An 18,156-nucleotide genomic window follows, 5' to 3' on the forward strand; every position below is an offset into this window, starting at 1 on the left:
GCGTTTTTTTAGATTTTTTGATATTGAGGAAAGCTCTGTTCTTAATACAAAAAAAGGATTGAAGAGAGGAAAATATGATTACTTTGAAAGATAAATTCACAGAACTTTTTATCAAAGTTGAATATAAATTGCAATAACAATTTAAAACATTGCTATTACTGAATACTGCCCTTGGGTAGCTCACACTTAGGACATATAAAGAGATTATAAAAACTGCTACTCCATCTGTCTTCCCCACTAGACTACATTCCTTGAGGGCAGGGATTGTGTCTCTTGCTCATTGTAAATTCATGATTCTTACACAGTACCTGGCACATACATGGTATTCAAAAAACACATGATGAAATTGACTGGCTGAACACATGAGTGGAGCACACAGAAGACTCTGGCCTCAAAAGATCTTAAGATATAGAGCTCCAGCTCTCACAATAAGCTGACATCACTAACCTCCCACACACTAGATCCTGGAGCTGTTTCAACATTGTCACCTCTGGGCTATATGGTGGCCCTAAAATGGAATGTCCAGGACAAAGTACATGAGAAAGACAGATGTTAAGATACACATGCAGCTGCTATATGGCTGTTATACATGTGGTGGGCCCAAGTGGGATAGAAAGCCTGGATGCCAAAGCACAACTTAAAATAACACTCCATTTGCGTGGGATGTTGTAAACCACCAGTAATCAACAGACTGTTGCTAAGGTTCAGCAATTGCCATGAGAATGCCTTTTAAGTGCACGACACTGGGTAATCAAGCAAACGAGGCCACGCCAGCACAGCTGACTTCCTAGAGAACAGAAGACAATGTGATGTGGGCACAGGGGATGTGGGCGGCCAGTGTGGCTGGGAGGATTGGTTATTCAGCTGGCTTTACGGCCACACCTATACATGTGGAGAGTCACACCATGGCACCTTGGAGCACACCAGACTTCCTGAGAAAGACTCTGTGAAGGGAGTATCTCATGTAAGTTAGCGCATGTTTTCTCCATTTCTAAATAGAGTTTCTGTGTTGCCTAGTGGATATTTTGAGCCTCATGGATGATGAGAGGACCTCTGTGAATCCACTGCTGAGGAGAGATCATTTCTTCGTTAAAAAAATAATTTAGATGCCAGAGGAAGAAGGAGGCAATGAAAGAGTATTTGATAATTCTGTAAAATAAATTTTGTTTTGTAAATAAGATAGAGCCCATACCAGGCTTATTTTATAAAATGTGCTAGGATTCATGAAAACATTGCCCAGGCCATGTTTATACCACTGTCATGTTAAAGCATACTGGAGAGCAATGGTGATAATAGCCATCTTACTGAAGCCTGTGGAGTTCAAGAACTCTGCACACATCTGCACACCGGTTCTGTAAGGATGTAAGGAAGATAATAGCTATAGTCCCATATTATAAATTAGGAAGCTAGGCCCAGAGAGGTTAAGAAATGTGACCAGAGACACACAGCCAGCAATTATTATGGGCTAGTGCTTCAAGCTCAAAATAAAACAATGTTTTAATATTTGCCTTTATTTATTGGAATGTTCAAAATGCCACATTATAATAATTTAGTTATGAACATAGTTACAACAGAACAGTTAGTCTCACCAAAATTTTTTACCTTTAATCTTGTGCAGCTGAAAAGAGCAAGCACTTTTTTTTTTTTGGGGGTTAAAAATAAAGTAGACTAAAGGACATCCCCATAGTTTAGAAATTAATACAACTCTGTCATAGTTTCGGATCCTGCAGGACAGCTTACAGAGAGTATAACATAGACCATCAGTGCAAAATCAGACGTCTGCTTTTTGTTTCTAGTCTCATCTTGAGGTATTTCGATTCTTTCAAAGTAGAAGAGCTTCATAAATATAAAAATAAATTATTTATTAATTTCTCTATATCCTTCTTTAATTTAGTATTGTTTTCTGGACTTTGCCCTTTAGTCATAGATGTCTGTGGTTTTGAAATGAGTGAAGTCATTGTAAAACTAGTATAATGCTTTCAATTGGCCAGCTAATACTTTATGTAAAATAAGCCCACTTTATCCCCCTCTCCTAAAGAAGACAAACATTTGGCTGAAATAATTACTAACAGGTGTGAAGATATAGAAGAGGCTAAAAAATATTTTACAATCAGTACATCTTTCAGACATCCAGTTGTTTGTCACTCACATTGATTTTTAAACTGCAGCATTATATAGAAGAAAGAAATGGAACTTTTTGTTTTGTCTTCTGTTTTGGAAGATTCTAAAATTTCTTCGTTTTTCGCTTTTGATTGAATTTTGCCACTTCTTCGTTGAGTGTTTATCTTTTTGGAGACCATACCTGTTCCTTTCTTTAATAAGATAGAATTGGAAAGAGAATATGAAAACGAATATATGTATATATATATGCCTGACTGGGACATTATGCTGTACATCAGAAATCGATACATTGTAACTGACTATACTTCAATAATTAAAAAAAAAGTATACCTCAATTAAAAAAATAAGCTAGAATTGTGTATAATAGAATGTTAGAGTTGAAAGGGCCCTAAAGATGACCTAGTCTCATTTTACAGTTGAGAAAACACCTTGTCTGGCGTTTCTTCACATTAGTGCAGGTGAGGGCATTGCCTAAATCACCATTGTCTGCTTTTCCACTGCTAGTTGGACCAACCCTAGGTTGGGAAATAAACAAGTTTATGATGCCATCAATCTGGCTGTTGGACTGTTCTTCCTGAAAACAGTTTCAAGTAAGTTAATGGACTTCAACGTTTGGATTATATTAATTTATCTCATTGAATAAAGATAGCTGAAAATTTGCTTACTAAATACCTGATTCTTGGTTAGATGAACAAGTCAAGTGTTAAGGCCCATAGAGCACAATAGCCTAGTATGTGGTGAATTAGCGCCCTCTAGCACATGTCTGCGTCACCAACATAAAGTGTAACTGAAGCTAAAATGTTCTAAATACTGTGCTGGGTTCCTTAACTATCTCACTTTAATTTTCAACACAAAAATTGTATAACATAGGTTGAGACAGCTCTGTAGGGAGATAAAGCTAATAGGCAGTGTAATGAGGGCTACTCCAGGTCTGAGAGGAGAGTTGTGGACAAGGGAATGACTGATTTTACTGAAGGATGCAGTGATGAATAAGAGGAGGTCCTGGAATTCTGGGAGCTCCCAGTTTGGTGGGGGAGACAGGGCACTGGAAAGGAATGCTGTAATAGATTCATTAAGAATGACTGTGGTGCATTTGGGGAGCAAAGAAACAGAACCACTAACTCATAGGGATTTTGAAGATGCCTACAATGAAGAGATGACATCAGACTAAGAATGAAAGGAGAAGAGTAGTTTGCCAGGGGAAGAGCAGGAAAATGTCATTCAAGGCAGCAGTAAGAGTGAGTGAGAAGGCAGAGAGTTGAAGAAATCATGATATGTTAAGTACAGGAATGTTGGGGGTCACTGTTGTTGGAAACTGAGGAGCATGGGATGGAGTGGGGCAGAGATGGCTGGAGCAAGACTGGGAAGAGCTTCTGTGCCAACACAAGGAGTATGAAACTTGTCCTGTTGACACTGGGCTTTTCAACTGGAAAATAATGCAATTGATTTCTTTCTTTTCCAGCCTTACAAGTTGAGAAATAGAACCTGTAGTCAGAAGACTACTGACACAAACATCCCTTATAAAGCAAGCCCTTCTGTAACCCTCACGCTGGTATAGAAATATAACACTGTGAACCCTCTAGCCCACCTCCCCACCCTAGTCATAATCCTATTCAAGCCCCAAAGATAATAACCACTTTCCTTGTGATTCCTAAGCACTTCTTTTTCTCTATAGTTTTGTCATTTATGTATACATCCTCAAAGTAATGTTTAGTTTTGTCAGTTTCTGAATTTTTTTATGAAGGGAGTCATACTGAATATATTCTTTGTGTTTGATTCCTTTTGCTCCACATTATGTTTTTAAGGTTCATCCTTGTCGTTGACTGTTGCTATGGCAGTATTTATTTACATTGCTGTATAGCATTCTCTTCCTTGAATACATCACAGTTTATTTTGTCTACTGTTGTTGCATATTTGCTCTTTGATTATTATTATTTTTTTTTTTTACCAGTTTTTGCCTAATACAAACAATACTGCTATGAGGTGTTTTACCCTGTTCACATGTGCAGGACAGTTTCTAGGGTATATTCAGATTCCTTTTCCAGGAAGTTGACTCTGACAGGGCTCTGTGGAATAAACTAGAGTGGGATGAGGTGATAAGGGACTGTCTACTTTCAGTGAGGGTGGAGAGGTCCAGTCTAAGGGACAGTCCTCAGGGAGAACTGAACTGCACAGGCAATGGAGTGGCACTGCGTCTTCTAGGTTGAAAGTCTGATACCCTTAACTGATAGTAAAATTCTGGAGGAGAAATAAGTTCTAGGGGAAAGTGAGTTCTGTTTTGGGTCTGAGGTGACTGCTGGGCACATAAGTGGAGATATCCACTGGACAATCACAAATGCCTGTCTAGAACTTAGGAAAAGGAGGGGTGGGAGATGAGATTTCAAAATAGTTGGAAATGGTTTGGAAATACAGTTGGTTGTCAAAGCCGAGGAAAAGGAGAATAATAAGGGTAATTGACAACACCTTTTGAGCATTTACTGTGTGCCAGGCAATGTTCTAAGAGTGTTACATGTATCAACTCACTTAATCTACACAACAACCCAATCAGGCAGGTAATATTATTATTTTCATTTTACAGATGAGAGAACTGAGGCACCAAGAGGTCATTTGACTTGCCCAAGGTCACCATCTAGTCAGTGGTGGAACCAAGGAGATTATTCAGGAAGTTTATGTGGAAAAGATGGAACTTTACTGAGCACCAATATTAATGGTTGGGAGGTGGAGGAACCTGGAAAGGAGACTCAGATGAACTCATAGAGTTAGGAAGAGAGCCAGAAGTGTGTAATTAATAGTCCAACTAAACTCAGTAAGGGAAATGCTGCAGGTGCCTGGCACTACTTGGGGCGGGGGGTCAGGTAGAGGCCGAAGGAGAGTCACAAATAGTCAAGCTCTGACTCTAGGTGTCAACAAGATCTATTCAGTCTTGGTCCATTGCTTCCAAGAAAGGAAGTGAAACCTCTTTCCGGGATCTAATAGTAAAATATAGGAAAATAGTTCTTTCTCTTTGGTTGCTGTCAACAGCTGAACCACAAAGAAGAATCCCTGCTCTCCGCCATTCACTTGTGTGTGGGTATGGGAAGATGGCAGAGAAAGGGGACGGTAGTGGGGAAGTCGAGCATGACGCACCAGACAACTCTGCTGAGTAACCAGGCTGATCTGGGTGGGAAGGAGGACAGGAGGAACCCACGGGCAAGTCTGCTCTGCCAAGGCCTCCAGCTCTACCATCCCCCGCTGTGGCTTGGAGACTCTGATGACAGTGGGTGGGAGTGGGTGTCCAGCTGGCTCTGCAGCTGTACCTAGGACCTGCCCCATGGCCTTGTCATCTCCCTAGTGTTTCCCTATTCCTGTCTGGATAGACTTACCTACTGTTTGTCACAAAGCTGGCAATTCAAGATGCTTTATGTTATTCTGAGCTGGATAGCATGTGCAAAAGGGCTCAAGTCCTGAGCTAAATAAAGCAGCCACAGTGCTGAGTCTGAAGTAAGAGTAGAGAACATCCAAGTCTGCTTCTCATTCATTCATTCACTCATTTTCCCCACAAATAGCTATTGAACACCTATAGTGTCCTAAGTACTATGCTAAGACCTGTGTAACAAAAAAGGGATTAAATCAAGCATGATCCTTGCTCTCATGAAATGGGTAATCTAGTTGCAGAGATGAAAAACATAGTAAGGAGGAAATAAAAGATTATAAAACTGTTATCTGTAATAAGGAAACAAATATGACATCAAGGGATGGATGGGGAGATTTAGAAAGTCTGGTAATAGAAGACGTGGTAGAGACTCCTCGGGCTCAACCACGTCCAGTTCTCTTTGCCTCTAGAGCATGGGAGAGGACCATATTTCCCCTTCCCCTTGCAGTTAGGTGGAGCCTTATGACTAGTTCTGACCAGACACTGGAACCTCAACAGGGCACTTTCATAATAAAAATCATCTCTCATCGCCCCTACTACTTACCCCATTTCTCCACCATCTTTCCATTTCTACACATAACTGACTTCCTTAAGGGAGGGATTTTCTTTGTACTTTAGCTGTAGGCAGAAACCAAAGGTAAATAATTATTTTTCTGTATTTTATTATTAGATTCTTAAAGAAGTTTCACTTCCTTTCTTAAAATACATTAGCAGTCCAGTGGTAGACAGCATGGAAACTGATTATGGAAGCTAGAGAGATGGCAATTTTTCTTATGTGGTTGTTGATAAAACTGACTTCTGCACTGACTTGGAAAGAAGATTATGTAGCTAAAAAAAAAAAATGTCACTCTAAGGGGAAAAATTGGAAAACAATAATTTTAGTGTGTGTTGGTTGCTACTGGCTATGTTTGGCAAGGCTTTATAAGCTCAAAATGGAACTGGTTGATTTGTGAGTAGAGATGAACATACAGATAATTCAGAAAATTGGGGCTTGCAAAATTGGAAAACCTGACAGGTTTTAGACTCCAAACACTAAGACAGAAATTGAGGAAGCCCTGAAAGACAAAGTCCATTAAAATAAGCCCACAGAGAGGCCAAATTAAAAGTAAGAGTCTCCACACCTATTGATAACATAGATACAATTAAGATATTCAGTTGGATAAAAAGCTAGGACAAAGGTCAAAACATGACTTTTCTACAGAAAACCATAGTCTCATGTTTACTCAGGGTACCTGTAATGGCAAGAGAGAGACAGATGTGTCTGTATCTGTATCTCTGTATACAGAGAGAGACTGAAGCAAGAAAACAAAACAATATAGTAGACCAGAGAACCATGTTTTGACAACAACTGTGAGTGTAGGTATTGGCAAATACAGTTTACTGAAATAAAAAAGACAAGAAGCTTATGAAATCCTGGGAGAGATTTTTCTGTCAAAGGAATCACAACCCCACCTGGACTTCCGGTCTCCAACACTGTACAAGCGGCACACGGACTAAGAAGATTGCTCAGCCCCCAAGAAGGGCAAATGCCCACTAAGTATGTGGCCAAGGAAGGTAACAGAAGACCTTCCAGAGGGTGCAATCATGAGAATTAGAGAGCATTTCTAGTCCCCGTGACAGGGGCCTCTATGGTGTTTACCCAGGAGAAAATTTCAGAATTGTAACAGGTCAGTTGGGGCCCACTCTTTGCTCCCATTTCTCCCATTATCAGGATGTAGTGTGTCCTGTGGTTGTCCTGGCCCTGTTCCTCCACTGGGCATTGCCTGTGTGGAGCAGGTTCACCCATCACGGTTAGTCCTAGTCTGAAGACGAAGAGGGGCCCCACGTGGATCTGATGTAGAGATGACCACATGCTCCCCAGGGATTCTGGACTGTGAGCTCCATGCCATGACTGGTTCAGACTTTTGGTTTGTTTCTTTGGGGAAGAAAGTTAGTGAGTTCTGGTGGGGGAAGAAGAGTGAAACAGAAGAGTGGCCCGTGAATAGTGAGCATGCCTTTCCTTCTGACAAATGAGAAGATTATATGCCCTTGTGCCCTTGTGATAAGGTGGACCACAAGCCTGTGCTGAAGCATTTAATGGCTGCTGGGAGACACCCCTCCCCACCCCCAGCACTCTTCCTGCTCTGACCATCATGGAGGAGGCCTTGGGTTGAGACGAGGTGCTATGTATTCAGAATAAGTGCATGAAAGACAGGTGCCCTGGAGCATATATTTTGGAAATGAGAAATACATGTACTATAGTAAGCAACCAAGATTTGGGGGTTATTGTGAAGACAACATAGCTAACTTAATGCAGAAGGCCTTTCTGAGGATGTGATGTTTCAGCTGAATCTTAATGGATGGGAAGGAACTAACAGAGCTATCCCAGGCAGAGGAAGGTTTGAGTGTAAAGATTTTTGAGGCGTGAAAGAGCTCATTATATCTGAGGAGTTAAAACAAAATTAGTATGGCAAGAGTGTAGTGAATGAATGAGCAAACAGGCTGGCATGAGGACAGTGAAGAGGACAACAGAACATCCTAGAGGCTGGCTGGATCTAATGACGCTGCTAAAACTGGATGTCTTCCTCTGCTCCGACTGCGTAACAAAATACCGCTGATTGGGTGGTTTATAAAAAACAGAACTTCATCGCTCACAGTTGTAGAGTCTGGGAAGTCTGAGATCAGGGCGCCACCAGCATGCTCACTTGGTGAGGGCTCTCTTCCTGGTTCACAGCTAGTGCCTTCTCCATGTTCTCTCATGGTGGAAGCGGTTAGGAATCTCTTTAGGGTCTCTTTTATTAGGCACTCATTCCATTCATGAAGGCTCCATCTTCGCCACGTAAGCACCTCCCAAAGGCGCCCCTACTAGCAGCATCAATTTTAGGGATTAGGATTTCAACAAATGAATTTGGGGTGGGGTGGGTTGGGGTGGGGGGAACACGTTCAGATCATAGCGCTGTCTATAATAAACAGGAAGAAAGAACTGGAAATGCCTTGGGGACGGGGGTTTATATAATTAACCAAACATTGACAAAGACACAAATACTGCCTAAGGGAAAGCACGTAGAGACAGACACCATGACCTATTTGTTTGTCGTCCATGGACAAGCACTTGCTGAAGAGCGGAGAGTTACATCCCGAAGGGGCGGAGCACGCAGCTCGCAGAGCTGGAGCGAGGGCATGTGGGCGCCCGGGATGGCCAGGCTCCATCGAGAAGACAGTCGTGTCCTTCCAGCTTGGTTGTCCGTAGCCGTGAAGATAACTTGTCAGTGTGTATAGATCAGAAGTCATTTCAGTTCAGTATAAACCTCCAAAGTGCTTTTTATAAATGACATGTATTGTTTTCTTTATAATTTTACAAGCAATTCAAGTTTATTGCAGACAACTAGAAATACATAAAAGCATAAAGTAAAAGTTAATAAGCACCCATAATCCTCACCCCACAGAGATAGCATCAGTAGCCTTTCGATGCACTTCCTCCCAGTGTCCACATTTTTTTTAACTGAAGTATAATTGACCAAAGTTCTTTCTAATGTCTGCCAGAACTCTCTCCTTCCATGAAAAGAGAATAATAAAACTTTAAAGGTATTTCCTTTCCTCCTTAAAAAAAAATTGTTCTTGCACCTTTTTTAGACCAGGAAAGGGATAGTGGGATGCCTGGAATTCTGTCTGATAGGAACCACTCACTTCCCTTTCCCAAACTCTCTGTTGCTCATGGTCAGGAGTAGTTCTCAGCCAGCATTAAACAATTATCTTAACTCACCAACACACTATAGTTTTTCCAGATTTTCCCCTACTTGACTAAAACTCAGGAAAAACCTGTCTGGCTCAACACTTAAGAGAGAAGATGGTGGTTTCTAAACTGCTGGAGGCTGAGCTCACGGCTGTCCTCCCCAGGGGCTGCACAAGTCAGCTGCACACCCACCTCCTTTCCACTGCACCCACCTTCCCCTCCGCCTTGTTTCTATCCCAATAGTGGGCATGCAGAAGATTCCACAGAGCACAGTTGGAGCCTTGTCTGAAAGAGGAAGATGGCTCTTTCCATCGTGTATCCCCCCAAGGCTTGGACAGACGCCACCCAATGGAAAAGACAGAAATCTGGTCTTTTCCTCTCATTCTCCTACTGAGTTTTGACACTTTTCAGTTCTCAAACACTCAGTTCTTTATCTTCCTCATTCTTCAAACACAGTCAGTTTCTCACTAGGATTTATTACTTTTGGCAACAAGAGGTGAGTTATTAGAGTTCCAGGTTCAGGGAACAGCCCTTGATACAAGCCCTGAGTGCAAAGAAAGATGGAGAAAGAAGAGACTGAAAAAGCATCTTTCCACACTTGATCCTTAGACCTTCTCAGTACATCAAGACATTTTATATTAGTATTTTTAATTGTAGAAATAGCACATGCATGTTAAAAAATATCAAATACTAAAGAAAGATATTCAAAAAGTTTCTCTCTCTACATCAATTCCCAGCTCTCTCTCCTCCACTTTCCAGGGGTAAATACTTGACACTATTTTTGAATTTTGCAGAATATTGTATGCAACTGCAAGAGACATATCTTTTTAAAATTTTTCTTTCTTTCTTTTTTTTTGCACAAATGGATTGTATGGCACACAGTGTTTTTGCTTGCCTTTCTCGATTACCATGTCAACTCTGTCTTTTCAGCATACCAGCACAGATCGACCTCAATCTTGTGGATCTGCTTTATATTCTATTACATAGATGCACCATAATTTACACAAATAGTTCTCTACAACATTTCCTTGATTGTGATTGTTTTAAATATGCAGCATATTTCAGGTGATTTATTCTTTTTGGGAAGATCAGTTTAAGTTCTCCCTTGAGATGACTTAAATTTTTGACATTTTGCAATCGTGACGTTTATAATTTGAAGAAACCCAAATTTTCTCCTATTAAGTCATTTTCTTTATCCTAATCCTTTAATTTTATTTGTTCTTCATTATTATTATCTTTGGAAATCCAAATCTTTGATCATATTTCATAAACTAGCAAGCCAAATTCGAGTTCAGGGGAACTGGGCTTGTGACGAAGCAAAGTATAAATGGCCTTTGACAGTGAAGTTCTAGCCCATGGTAAAGTCACCTCTAAAATAATTATCTGAGTCGATGGGAAAATACAATTTAATTTACCAAGAATCCTAGCAGATGTACGTTTTAAGAGCCATGGAAGGAAAACTGGGAACTTTAATAGCCTTTTATGGTATCAGATGATGCTGTTGGTGGTGACAACAAAGAGTGACTACGTCTAGGTTCTCAGAGGTAATCATCTGCTGTAAGAAAAAAAAATTGGATGGTATGTAATCAGGGAATTAAAATTTTCTGATAGGTTAGGAAATTTATGCTAAGAAAAAAGGAAAATGATATATAAAAAGGTTATCTGAAATGTCATGGGATTGTCACTCCTGTTGCTCAGGAAAAGGTCTGATCTTTCCCTCCTTCTGCTTTGTACTTCTAGAGGAAGAACTTCTATAAACATTCAAAAATCTTAAGATAATAACAGGTTTCAGGTTTTCAAATACATTACTTAATGTAAACAATATATCCACAAATTATAACATGCAGAAAGATACTCTCTAAGCTTAAGAATGTCAGACTTTCTAAATTGATTTCTTATTTTGGCATCTAAAGTTGTGTCTTGCACATGCAGATACTTAAAAGGTATATGAACCTTAATTTGATTTTACTCTCGTGGGTCTTGGGGCCAGGACTGACAGTTTGCTGGAATCAAGCAGGACCATCTCATTGGTCTGAGTTCTCCTGAGAGCTAGAGAGAATATTGTTTGAGAACTAGCTCACTTGAAGATGACCACAAGGAACTTTCAGGTTCACAGTGTGAATGTGCATTTCCTCTCAAGAGTTTCTCTTGCTTTCTTTTCTGAAAAATGTTTTGTGGTTTCTGGTACCCATTTCAGACACTGAAAATGATAGTGCAGAGAAAATAAATACTATAGTTTAAACAAATAAAATAAAAACCCATAACCATTGGTTTTTTCCATGGTGTTTAATATGAGAATCTCTCACCCATTTCTTAAAAGCAAAAGTAAATCTGTGTTAAATTATAGGTTTTCAAAAGCGTAAAGTTCTTTCAAATATTATTTAGTGCACTGTCCGAGAAAATTCTTGAATCCTCTTGAATTACTACAATACTCTATTTCCACTGAACTTCTGGGCAATGTCCTCTCAGAACAGGGCCAAGTGTAAAGGGTTGGAGACTCTTCAATAGACCCAGAACTAGAACCACCCATTGCTCCAGAGATGGTGAGGCTGGATGTCAGGGTACTAGACTCAAATGCAGTTGCTGGGAGGAAATGCAGGCTGGCAGGCAGCAGCTGGACTCTAACAGTTACGGAAACCTCTAATAAGTACAGAGTGATCATCGGTATCTGGGAGCTCTGTGACGGGAGGAGCACAGTGGTAGCCACCCCAAGAGGTGCTGGTTGGAGACACAAGCTGACAGGGTAATGGGCGAGGATGCAGCTCAGTCAGCAATGAGTTTCAGGGGCAGGGCTGTAAACTGCGTACTCTGATCTGTGAAGCCCCTAAACCTGACCTGCCACCCGCAGCTCTGCCCTCGCGACGCACCACCTTCCTCCTTCCCCTCAATGCTCCTATCGCTCTGGCTGTCTTTCGAACCACAGAATACCAAGCTTCTTTACACCCAGAGCCTTTGTCATTGCAGTTTCTGCTTAAATGTCCTCTCCTCACAAAAGCTTTCTTAGGACAGTCTGTTCCATATGATTTCATTTTTATTATCTGCATAACCTTGAGGACTTTCCCCTTCATTACCCATATCCTCTCCACTAGAACAGAAGCTCAGTGAAGGCAGGGTATCTGTTCGTCTTGTTCCTTGTTGTATCCAATAATACCAATTATAGGTACCTAGCATAGCCTGGGTTCTTATTAAACATTTAAACGAATGATTGAAAGAAAAATGAACTAATTAATAAATTGATTAACAAATGAATTACTCTAGTCGATATAGTAACTAAAACTAGTTGAAACCAAATCCTTGACAGGGGCTAGGAAGAAAATGAAGGCTGTCACCAGACGCAAAAGTCTTAATAAATGAAGGGAATGAAAACAGAGAGTGGGACTGAGGTGGCGAAGGAGGTCATGCTGAACAGCTTGAGCCTTGATGGAGAATAAACTGTTAGAAGTAGTGGGAAAAGCCCAGGTTTAGATGTAGCAATGGGAGAAAGCCAGCCCTCACTTATTGAGGAATGTGGAGAACGCATCAATCTCAATCAAGAGAATGGAAGGTACCTTTTAGTTAGGTTACAATTAAGGGAGATTTGGATAAAGCCATCTACATAAAGGTTGTGGATACAGTGGGATTTGTTCATGATGGTATGTGGAAAGTGTGCAAGTGGGGGCAACATCTCAGAGGAGTAAGATGGAGGTGAAGAAGAGTCCAGCAGTAAGAAGAGAGTCACCCAAGGGATAAGGGAAGGAAGATTTTTTTGCAGGTGTAGGATTATAGAGATGGTAGTCACAGCAGAAGTGATTTGCCTAACATATGCAACTTTGATGCAAGTTTACAGGGTGGTACCTAGTCTAATATTAGAGAATAGGGCCTCCATTGTCCTGCATGACAAAAAGGACTGTGATCTGGGGACAGCTTCTCAACACTCACACAGTGAGAACAGCTGTTCATCACAATGTTATTGAAATTGTGGTTTTGTGCCAGGCACTGGTGGTGGGAGGTTAGAAGTCAGGTTGGACTGAAAAAAGAATAGTATGTTTCTTGCCCCTTTTCTAACAATTCACTTGGTTCTATAGGCTGCTTATTCTTCCCCGATAAACAAGGCAAGCCTAGTGGCTGGGCTCAAGTAGTGACCAGTTCACTGTGACCTGCTCACCCAGACTCCATATCCAGACACCCTCGTGAAAGTGAAAACGACAGCTACAGGCACACCAGTTCTCTTAAGGCAGGGCAGGATCACTGAGTCACTGAAAACAATCCTTGGTCTAAAATCGAGTATTCATTTGGATTCTTAAATTATGTACAATACAGTTATTTATTGTCTCTTTCCAAATCTGCAGTGTAAGAGGTGATCCCTCACACTGAGCATTCGTTAATAGGCACATCTTGTGTATAAAAGTGCTTTGCAGATAGATGCTACTTAATTTACTCGTCTCAACAGTCTTCAAAAGTGAGCACTACTACCCCGCTTTTACAAGTGTGGATGCTCAGTCTTAGAGGGGCTGACTTCTTAAACACACACACACACACACACACACACACACACATACACATTAAAACATGCACAATGCACCTGACTTCAAAACCCACGTTCTTTCAAGTACACCTCACTTCACTCTAGAGCCACCCAGAGTAAGGCTCAGTTTCACAGAAGTGGTTAAGTTACAGTTTGTGTCAGGGGAAGGCTTCTTTTAGAAACTGAAAGTGGAGGAAACAACGTTTTAATTAGTTGTAGCTGCAGTTTGAATTTTTTTTGGTTCAGATGGTGTTTTTTGAACAACCATGTGCCCCTCTCCCCTGCCAATCAACTTGGTGGTCACTGAGTAAAAATTTGACACTATTACAGGTAAGGACGATGTTAGGACTTACCTGGAAAAAGAAAGAGAGAGGCAGAAAATATAATATACCCAGGCTAATGTCCTGTGGGAGATCAGACAGAGGACAGAATAGTGGTAGTTCTGTTCAGAAGGGGGACAGGAAAGGGACAGAACTTCATGGACGTACTAGAACTTGAGCACGGCTTTGTTGCGGTTTAGTTTATGAAAGAGAAACTGGAAATTTGTCCTGGAATCATATTTCCTGTAAATGATAAGGTTTTTTTTTGTTTGTTTGTTTTGTTTTTTGCTAATTGTTTGGTCCGACTGGGAGTTGGGTTTAGGAGCCAGAGTGGCTGCAACAGATGAAAAGCTGGTGTTTTCTGCAGTTTGCCCTAGTGAGAAGTATTATTTCCATCTGATGATTGCACAGAGTCATTAAGGGCAAGGAAAGTCCCTGGGTTCCTTGTCAGCTGGGAGGAAACAAGATTACAGTGGAATGGGGCCTATCCTTTGTCTGAGTTCCTGAACTGAGGAATTAGGGGGCACCTGTGCATCTGCCTCCGAAAAGGGGGAGGGTCGGGCACTGGGGATGTCGATGGTATGTGTGCTCAGGTCTGCCACTGCTAGTTTGGTCGAAACAAGAAAGCGAAAGCTCACGAAGCCCGAAGAAGCCCTCCTTTTTCGTAAGCTGCTGCTTAGCAGAGCATGATAGACCTGACCCCAGACCCTGCAGATGATTCGAGGAGCCGGGCAGCGAAGAGGCAGAAGCATCCGGGCCTGTCCACGGCGCCTTGGGCTGGGAGACCCATGGAGAAGTTTCGGGCGGTGCTGGACCTCCACCTCAAGCATCACAGCACGCTGGGCTACTGCCTGGTGACCCTGCTGACGGCGGGCTGCGAGCGCATCTTCTCCACCGCGGTGTTCCAGTGCCCGTGCAGCGCTACCTGGAACCTGCCCTACGGCCTGGTCTTCCTGCTGGTGCCGGCGCTGGCGCTCTTCCTCCTGGGCTACGTGCTGAGCTCGCGCACCTGGCGCCTGCTGACCGGCTGCTGCGCGCCGGGCGCCCGCACGGCCTGCGGCGCGGGGCTCCGGGTCACCCTGGTGTGCGCGCAGCTCAGCGCGGCCGCCGCCGTCGCGCCGCTCACCTGGGTGTCGGTGGCGCTGCTCGGGGGCGCCTTCTACGAGTGCGCCGCCAGCGGAAGCCCGGTCCTGGCGCGGCGCCTGTGCCTCGGCCGCGACCCGGACTGCGCCGTCCAGCTGCCGCTGGTGCCCTGCCAGCAGGCCAAGGCGCCCGACGTGCAGGACCTGCGGAAGGAGCTCATTGCCCAGTCGCAGGTCGGCGCCCGCGCTGGATGCGGGTGGGGCGCGGAGGGGCGTCGGAGACGGACCGGCTTTGGCGAGGCAGACCGGGGAGGTCGGAATCCGTGCCCTTTCTCCCAACTGTGACACCCGAAAACAGACCAGACTGGCTGTTGGCTTCTAATGAGCCAATAGGGGAATGCTTAAATAAAACGATGAAAGAGAGGAAAGCACTCAGGTAGTGTCAGGCACCCACCCTGGGCCAGAGCCCTGCTAGGCCCTTTACCCCCTTTATTATTCTCTTACGTCTTTATAGCGAGTACACTGAGTTTAGGTCAAGCTATTTGTCCAGCCAGAATTGCTACAATAAAATGAGCCTTCCTGGCTCTAAAGCCATCACCCCACACTGCTTCTGGGCTTATAAAGCTCAGAAGTTCTTGGAAATGAATGCTTGTCTCATTTGATTTGCCGACATTCCACGTTTTGAGTTCTAGGGGAGCAACATGTAAGCTCCTCTTTGGGCCTTTGACGTGACTTGGAAAATGACTGTCTTGTCAACAAGCAGTTGTACTGAGGGGCTCGAGAGGTCACTGCCACTTCTTTGTCTTAAGGGATTGAGACCTAGAACTGTTGCTTGCTCATCATCGTAACTATGAGTAGTTCAAACTTTATCTGAGGATTTAAATTTTTCTTAAAAAACAGTGACTAAATTGCTATTTTGTCGTGTTTTCCTAAGGTGACGGGCTGGGTCCTGATAGCAGTGGTTATCGTCGTGCTCCTGATTTGTACCTCTGTCAGCCGATGCCTATCTCCAGTTAGTTTCCTACAGCTGAAATTTTGGAAAATCTATGTGGAACAGGAGCAGGAGATCCTTAAAGCTCAAGCCACAGAGCATGCAACCGAATTGGCAAGAGAAAATATCAAATGTTTCTTTGAGTGCTCACATCCAAAGGAATACAACATTCCAAGCATTAAAGACTGGCAGCAAATTTCGTCACTGTATACTTTCAATCCCAAGGAACAGTACTATAGCACGCTGCACAAATATGTTAACAGAAAAGAGAAGACTCAGAGTATCGGATCTTCTGAAGGAGATGCAGTGGTTCCTGTTCTTGGCTTTGTAGATTCACCTGGTATAAAGAGCACTACTGACTTATGACCTTTTTAGCGAATAGGTAAAAAGTTATTTTGAATTATTGACTCATGAAAAAAATAAACATTGGTACTGTTTGACTCCTTTTTTTTTTGTCTTCCAAATTGTGGAATCATAGAATATTAAATCAAATCAAATAAAAATTTAGAACTTTACCTCTTTATTTTAGTATTTTAAAAAAGGAAGCTAGTTTAAGTGGTTCAGTCAAAGTGACAAACTGGAACTAGATCAGAAGTTTTACGTCCCTAGTCTAGGATCTTTTTCACTGAATAATAATGCTGCTTTCAAATAAAAGAATTTAGTAGCAAAAACAGCAAAAGAGCAATTAACTTCAGACCTTTCTCTTAGGTTATCTGATGTTAATTTCAAATTCACTTTCATGCAGTCGGCACGTCGTTTGGAACTTTAAAATACTGGCATTTTATGGCTGTGCTATGGTTACTAAACAAAAATACAAAAGTATCATCATGAAAAGGAAAGTAAATTTTTTTCTGAAATACAAAATTTGAGAAACTAGGCTAATTGCAGGCATAACTGTTGCTTTTAGTTTGTAGGATCAGAGGCAACATTTTAAAGCTGTATCTTATGGTAAATTTCAAATATGCACAAAAGTAGAGAGGATAGTGTTATAAACAGTACAATTTCAACAGAGAGAAGTCAGATGAACTCATACCACACAAATAAACAGAGAAATACAAATTGTGAGCTGATTTAGATTGGAGAGTAGGGGATTGGGGGTGTCTGTGAGAACTGAAATCTGTAGAGTGGGAGAAGAATGTTTCAATTTGCAGAACAGTAAGTGCAAAACTGAGGTGAGAAAGATCTTAGTATAGTTAGAAGCCTTAAAGGCGAGTGCAGAAAATGGGCAAAGGACAGAACACACAGCCCCCTGAAGTCTTGCAAAGGGTTTTGGTTTTCATCCTGGGAATATTTCAAGAAGATCGATCAGCTTTTCTTGTGGAAAAAGGAATGGCAGGGAAAGAGGGAGAGACTAATCAGGAGGCCACTGCAGGGAAAATAGGTGGGGATGAACTTGAACTGGGTTGATACTGATGAAGATAGAAAAGGAAGACAGATTCAAGGTAGATTTTGACAGGATTTGTTGGTGGAAAAGATGCAAGGAGTTTCTGAGAACAAAAATATCTATAGATAAAATTCTGTTGCTTGATAATGCCAGGAACTTTTCAGGGGACATTAGATTGTCATTCCTGCCCCTTCTCCAGATTTATGGCTATTTTGTGCATTAAAAAAAAATGACACATGAAAACTTTAAACGGTAAAACAATTGAGCACAGACTGTATTTACCCTTTTGGCTGACGCTTGCACCTGCTTCTATTTGCTCTTTGTTGCACAGGGGCCATTAAAAAGGACTAGTCAGCAGGGCTGAATATCCTATTGCTGAGAGTCATCTACTGCAAAAAGTTGGCTACAGGATTTGCACAATCAGTTTTTTTCTGTTCCCTACTGAATAATTTCAAAAATCATATCATGCCTACTTTCATTTTTGCTTCCTCTATTTCATTTTAAAATTTCCTTTATATGTTCTTCCCTTCAATACTTTTTTTTCTAGTCTACCATTTACACTTCTGTATACTATCATATTTTCTCCATTTTATTGACTTGTGCTCCACTTTTGAACAGTCTTTAATAATT

General features: G+C 41.9%; 1 protein-coding gene across 2 annotated transcripts; it reads left to right on the plus strand.

Moving 5' to 3' along the window:
* The first annotated feature begins 13,923 nt into the window (after window positions 1-13,923).
* CALHM6 (calcium homeostasis modulator family member 6) lies at window positions 13,924-16,570 on the plus strand. 2 transcript variants are annotated; one of them, XM_032485418.1, is made up of 2 exons: window positions 13,924-14,079; window positions 16,086-16,568. In XM_032485418.1, exons 1-2 carry the CDS (start codon window positions 13,996-13,998, stop codon window positions 16,506-16,508), a joined length of 507 nt encoding a protein of 168 aa, XP_032341309.1. In that variant the 5' UTR covers window positions 13,924-13,995; the 3' UTR covers window positions 16,509-16,568. The 2 variants fall into 2 exon arrangements, with proteins under 2 accessions (XP_032341309.1, XP_032341308.1); XM_032485417.1 differs by lacking the exon at window positions 13,924-14,079 and adding an exon at window positions 14,157-15,385 and having other exon boundaries at window positions 16,086-16,570.
* The last annotated feature ends 1,586 nt before the right edge of the window (window positions 16,571-18,156 follow it).

The sequence above is a fragment of the Camelus ferus genome, chromosome 8 (genome assembly GCF_009834535.1).
Source record: "Camelus ferus isolate YT-003-E chromosome 8, BCGSAC_Cfer_1.0, whole genome shotgun sequence".
In the NCBI taxonomy this organism is placed as follows: domain Eukaryota; kingdom Metazoa; phylum Chordata; class Mammalia; order Artiodactyla; family Camelidae; genus Camelus; species Camelus ferus.

Excerpts from the sequence above, each read along its gene's own strand:
- CALHM6 (XM_032485417.1), top strand. The coding sequence starts at position 14,756 with ATGATAGACCTGACCCCAGACCCTGCAGATGATTCGAGGAGCCGGGCA. Across the intron at positions 15,386-16,085 it reads AGCTCATTGCCCAGTCGCAG|GTGACGGGCTGGGTCCTGAT; the intron begins GTCGGCGCCCGC and ends TGTTTTCCTAAG.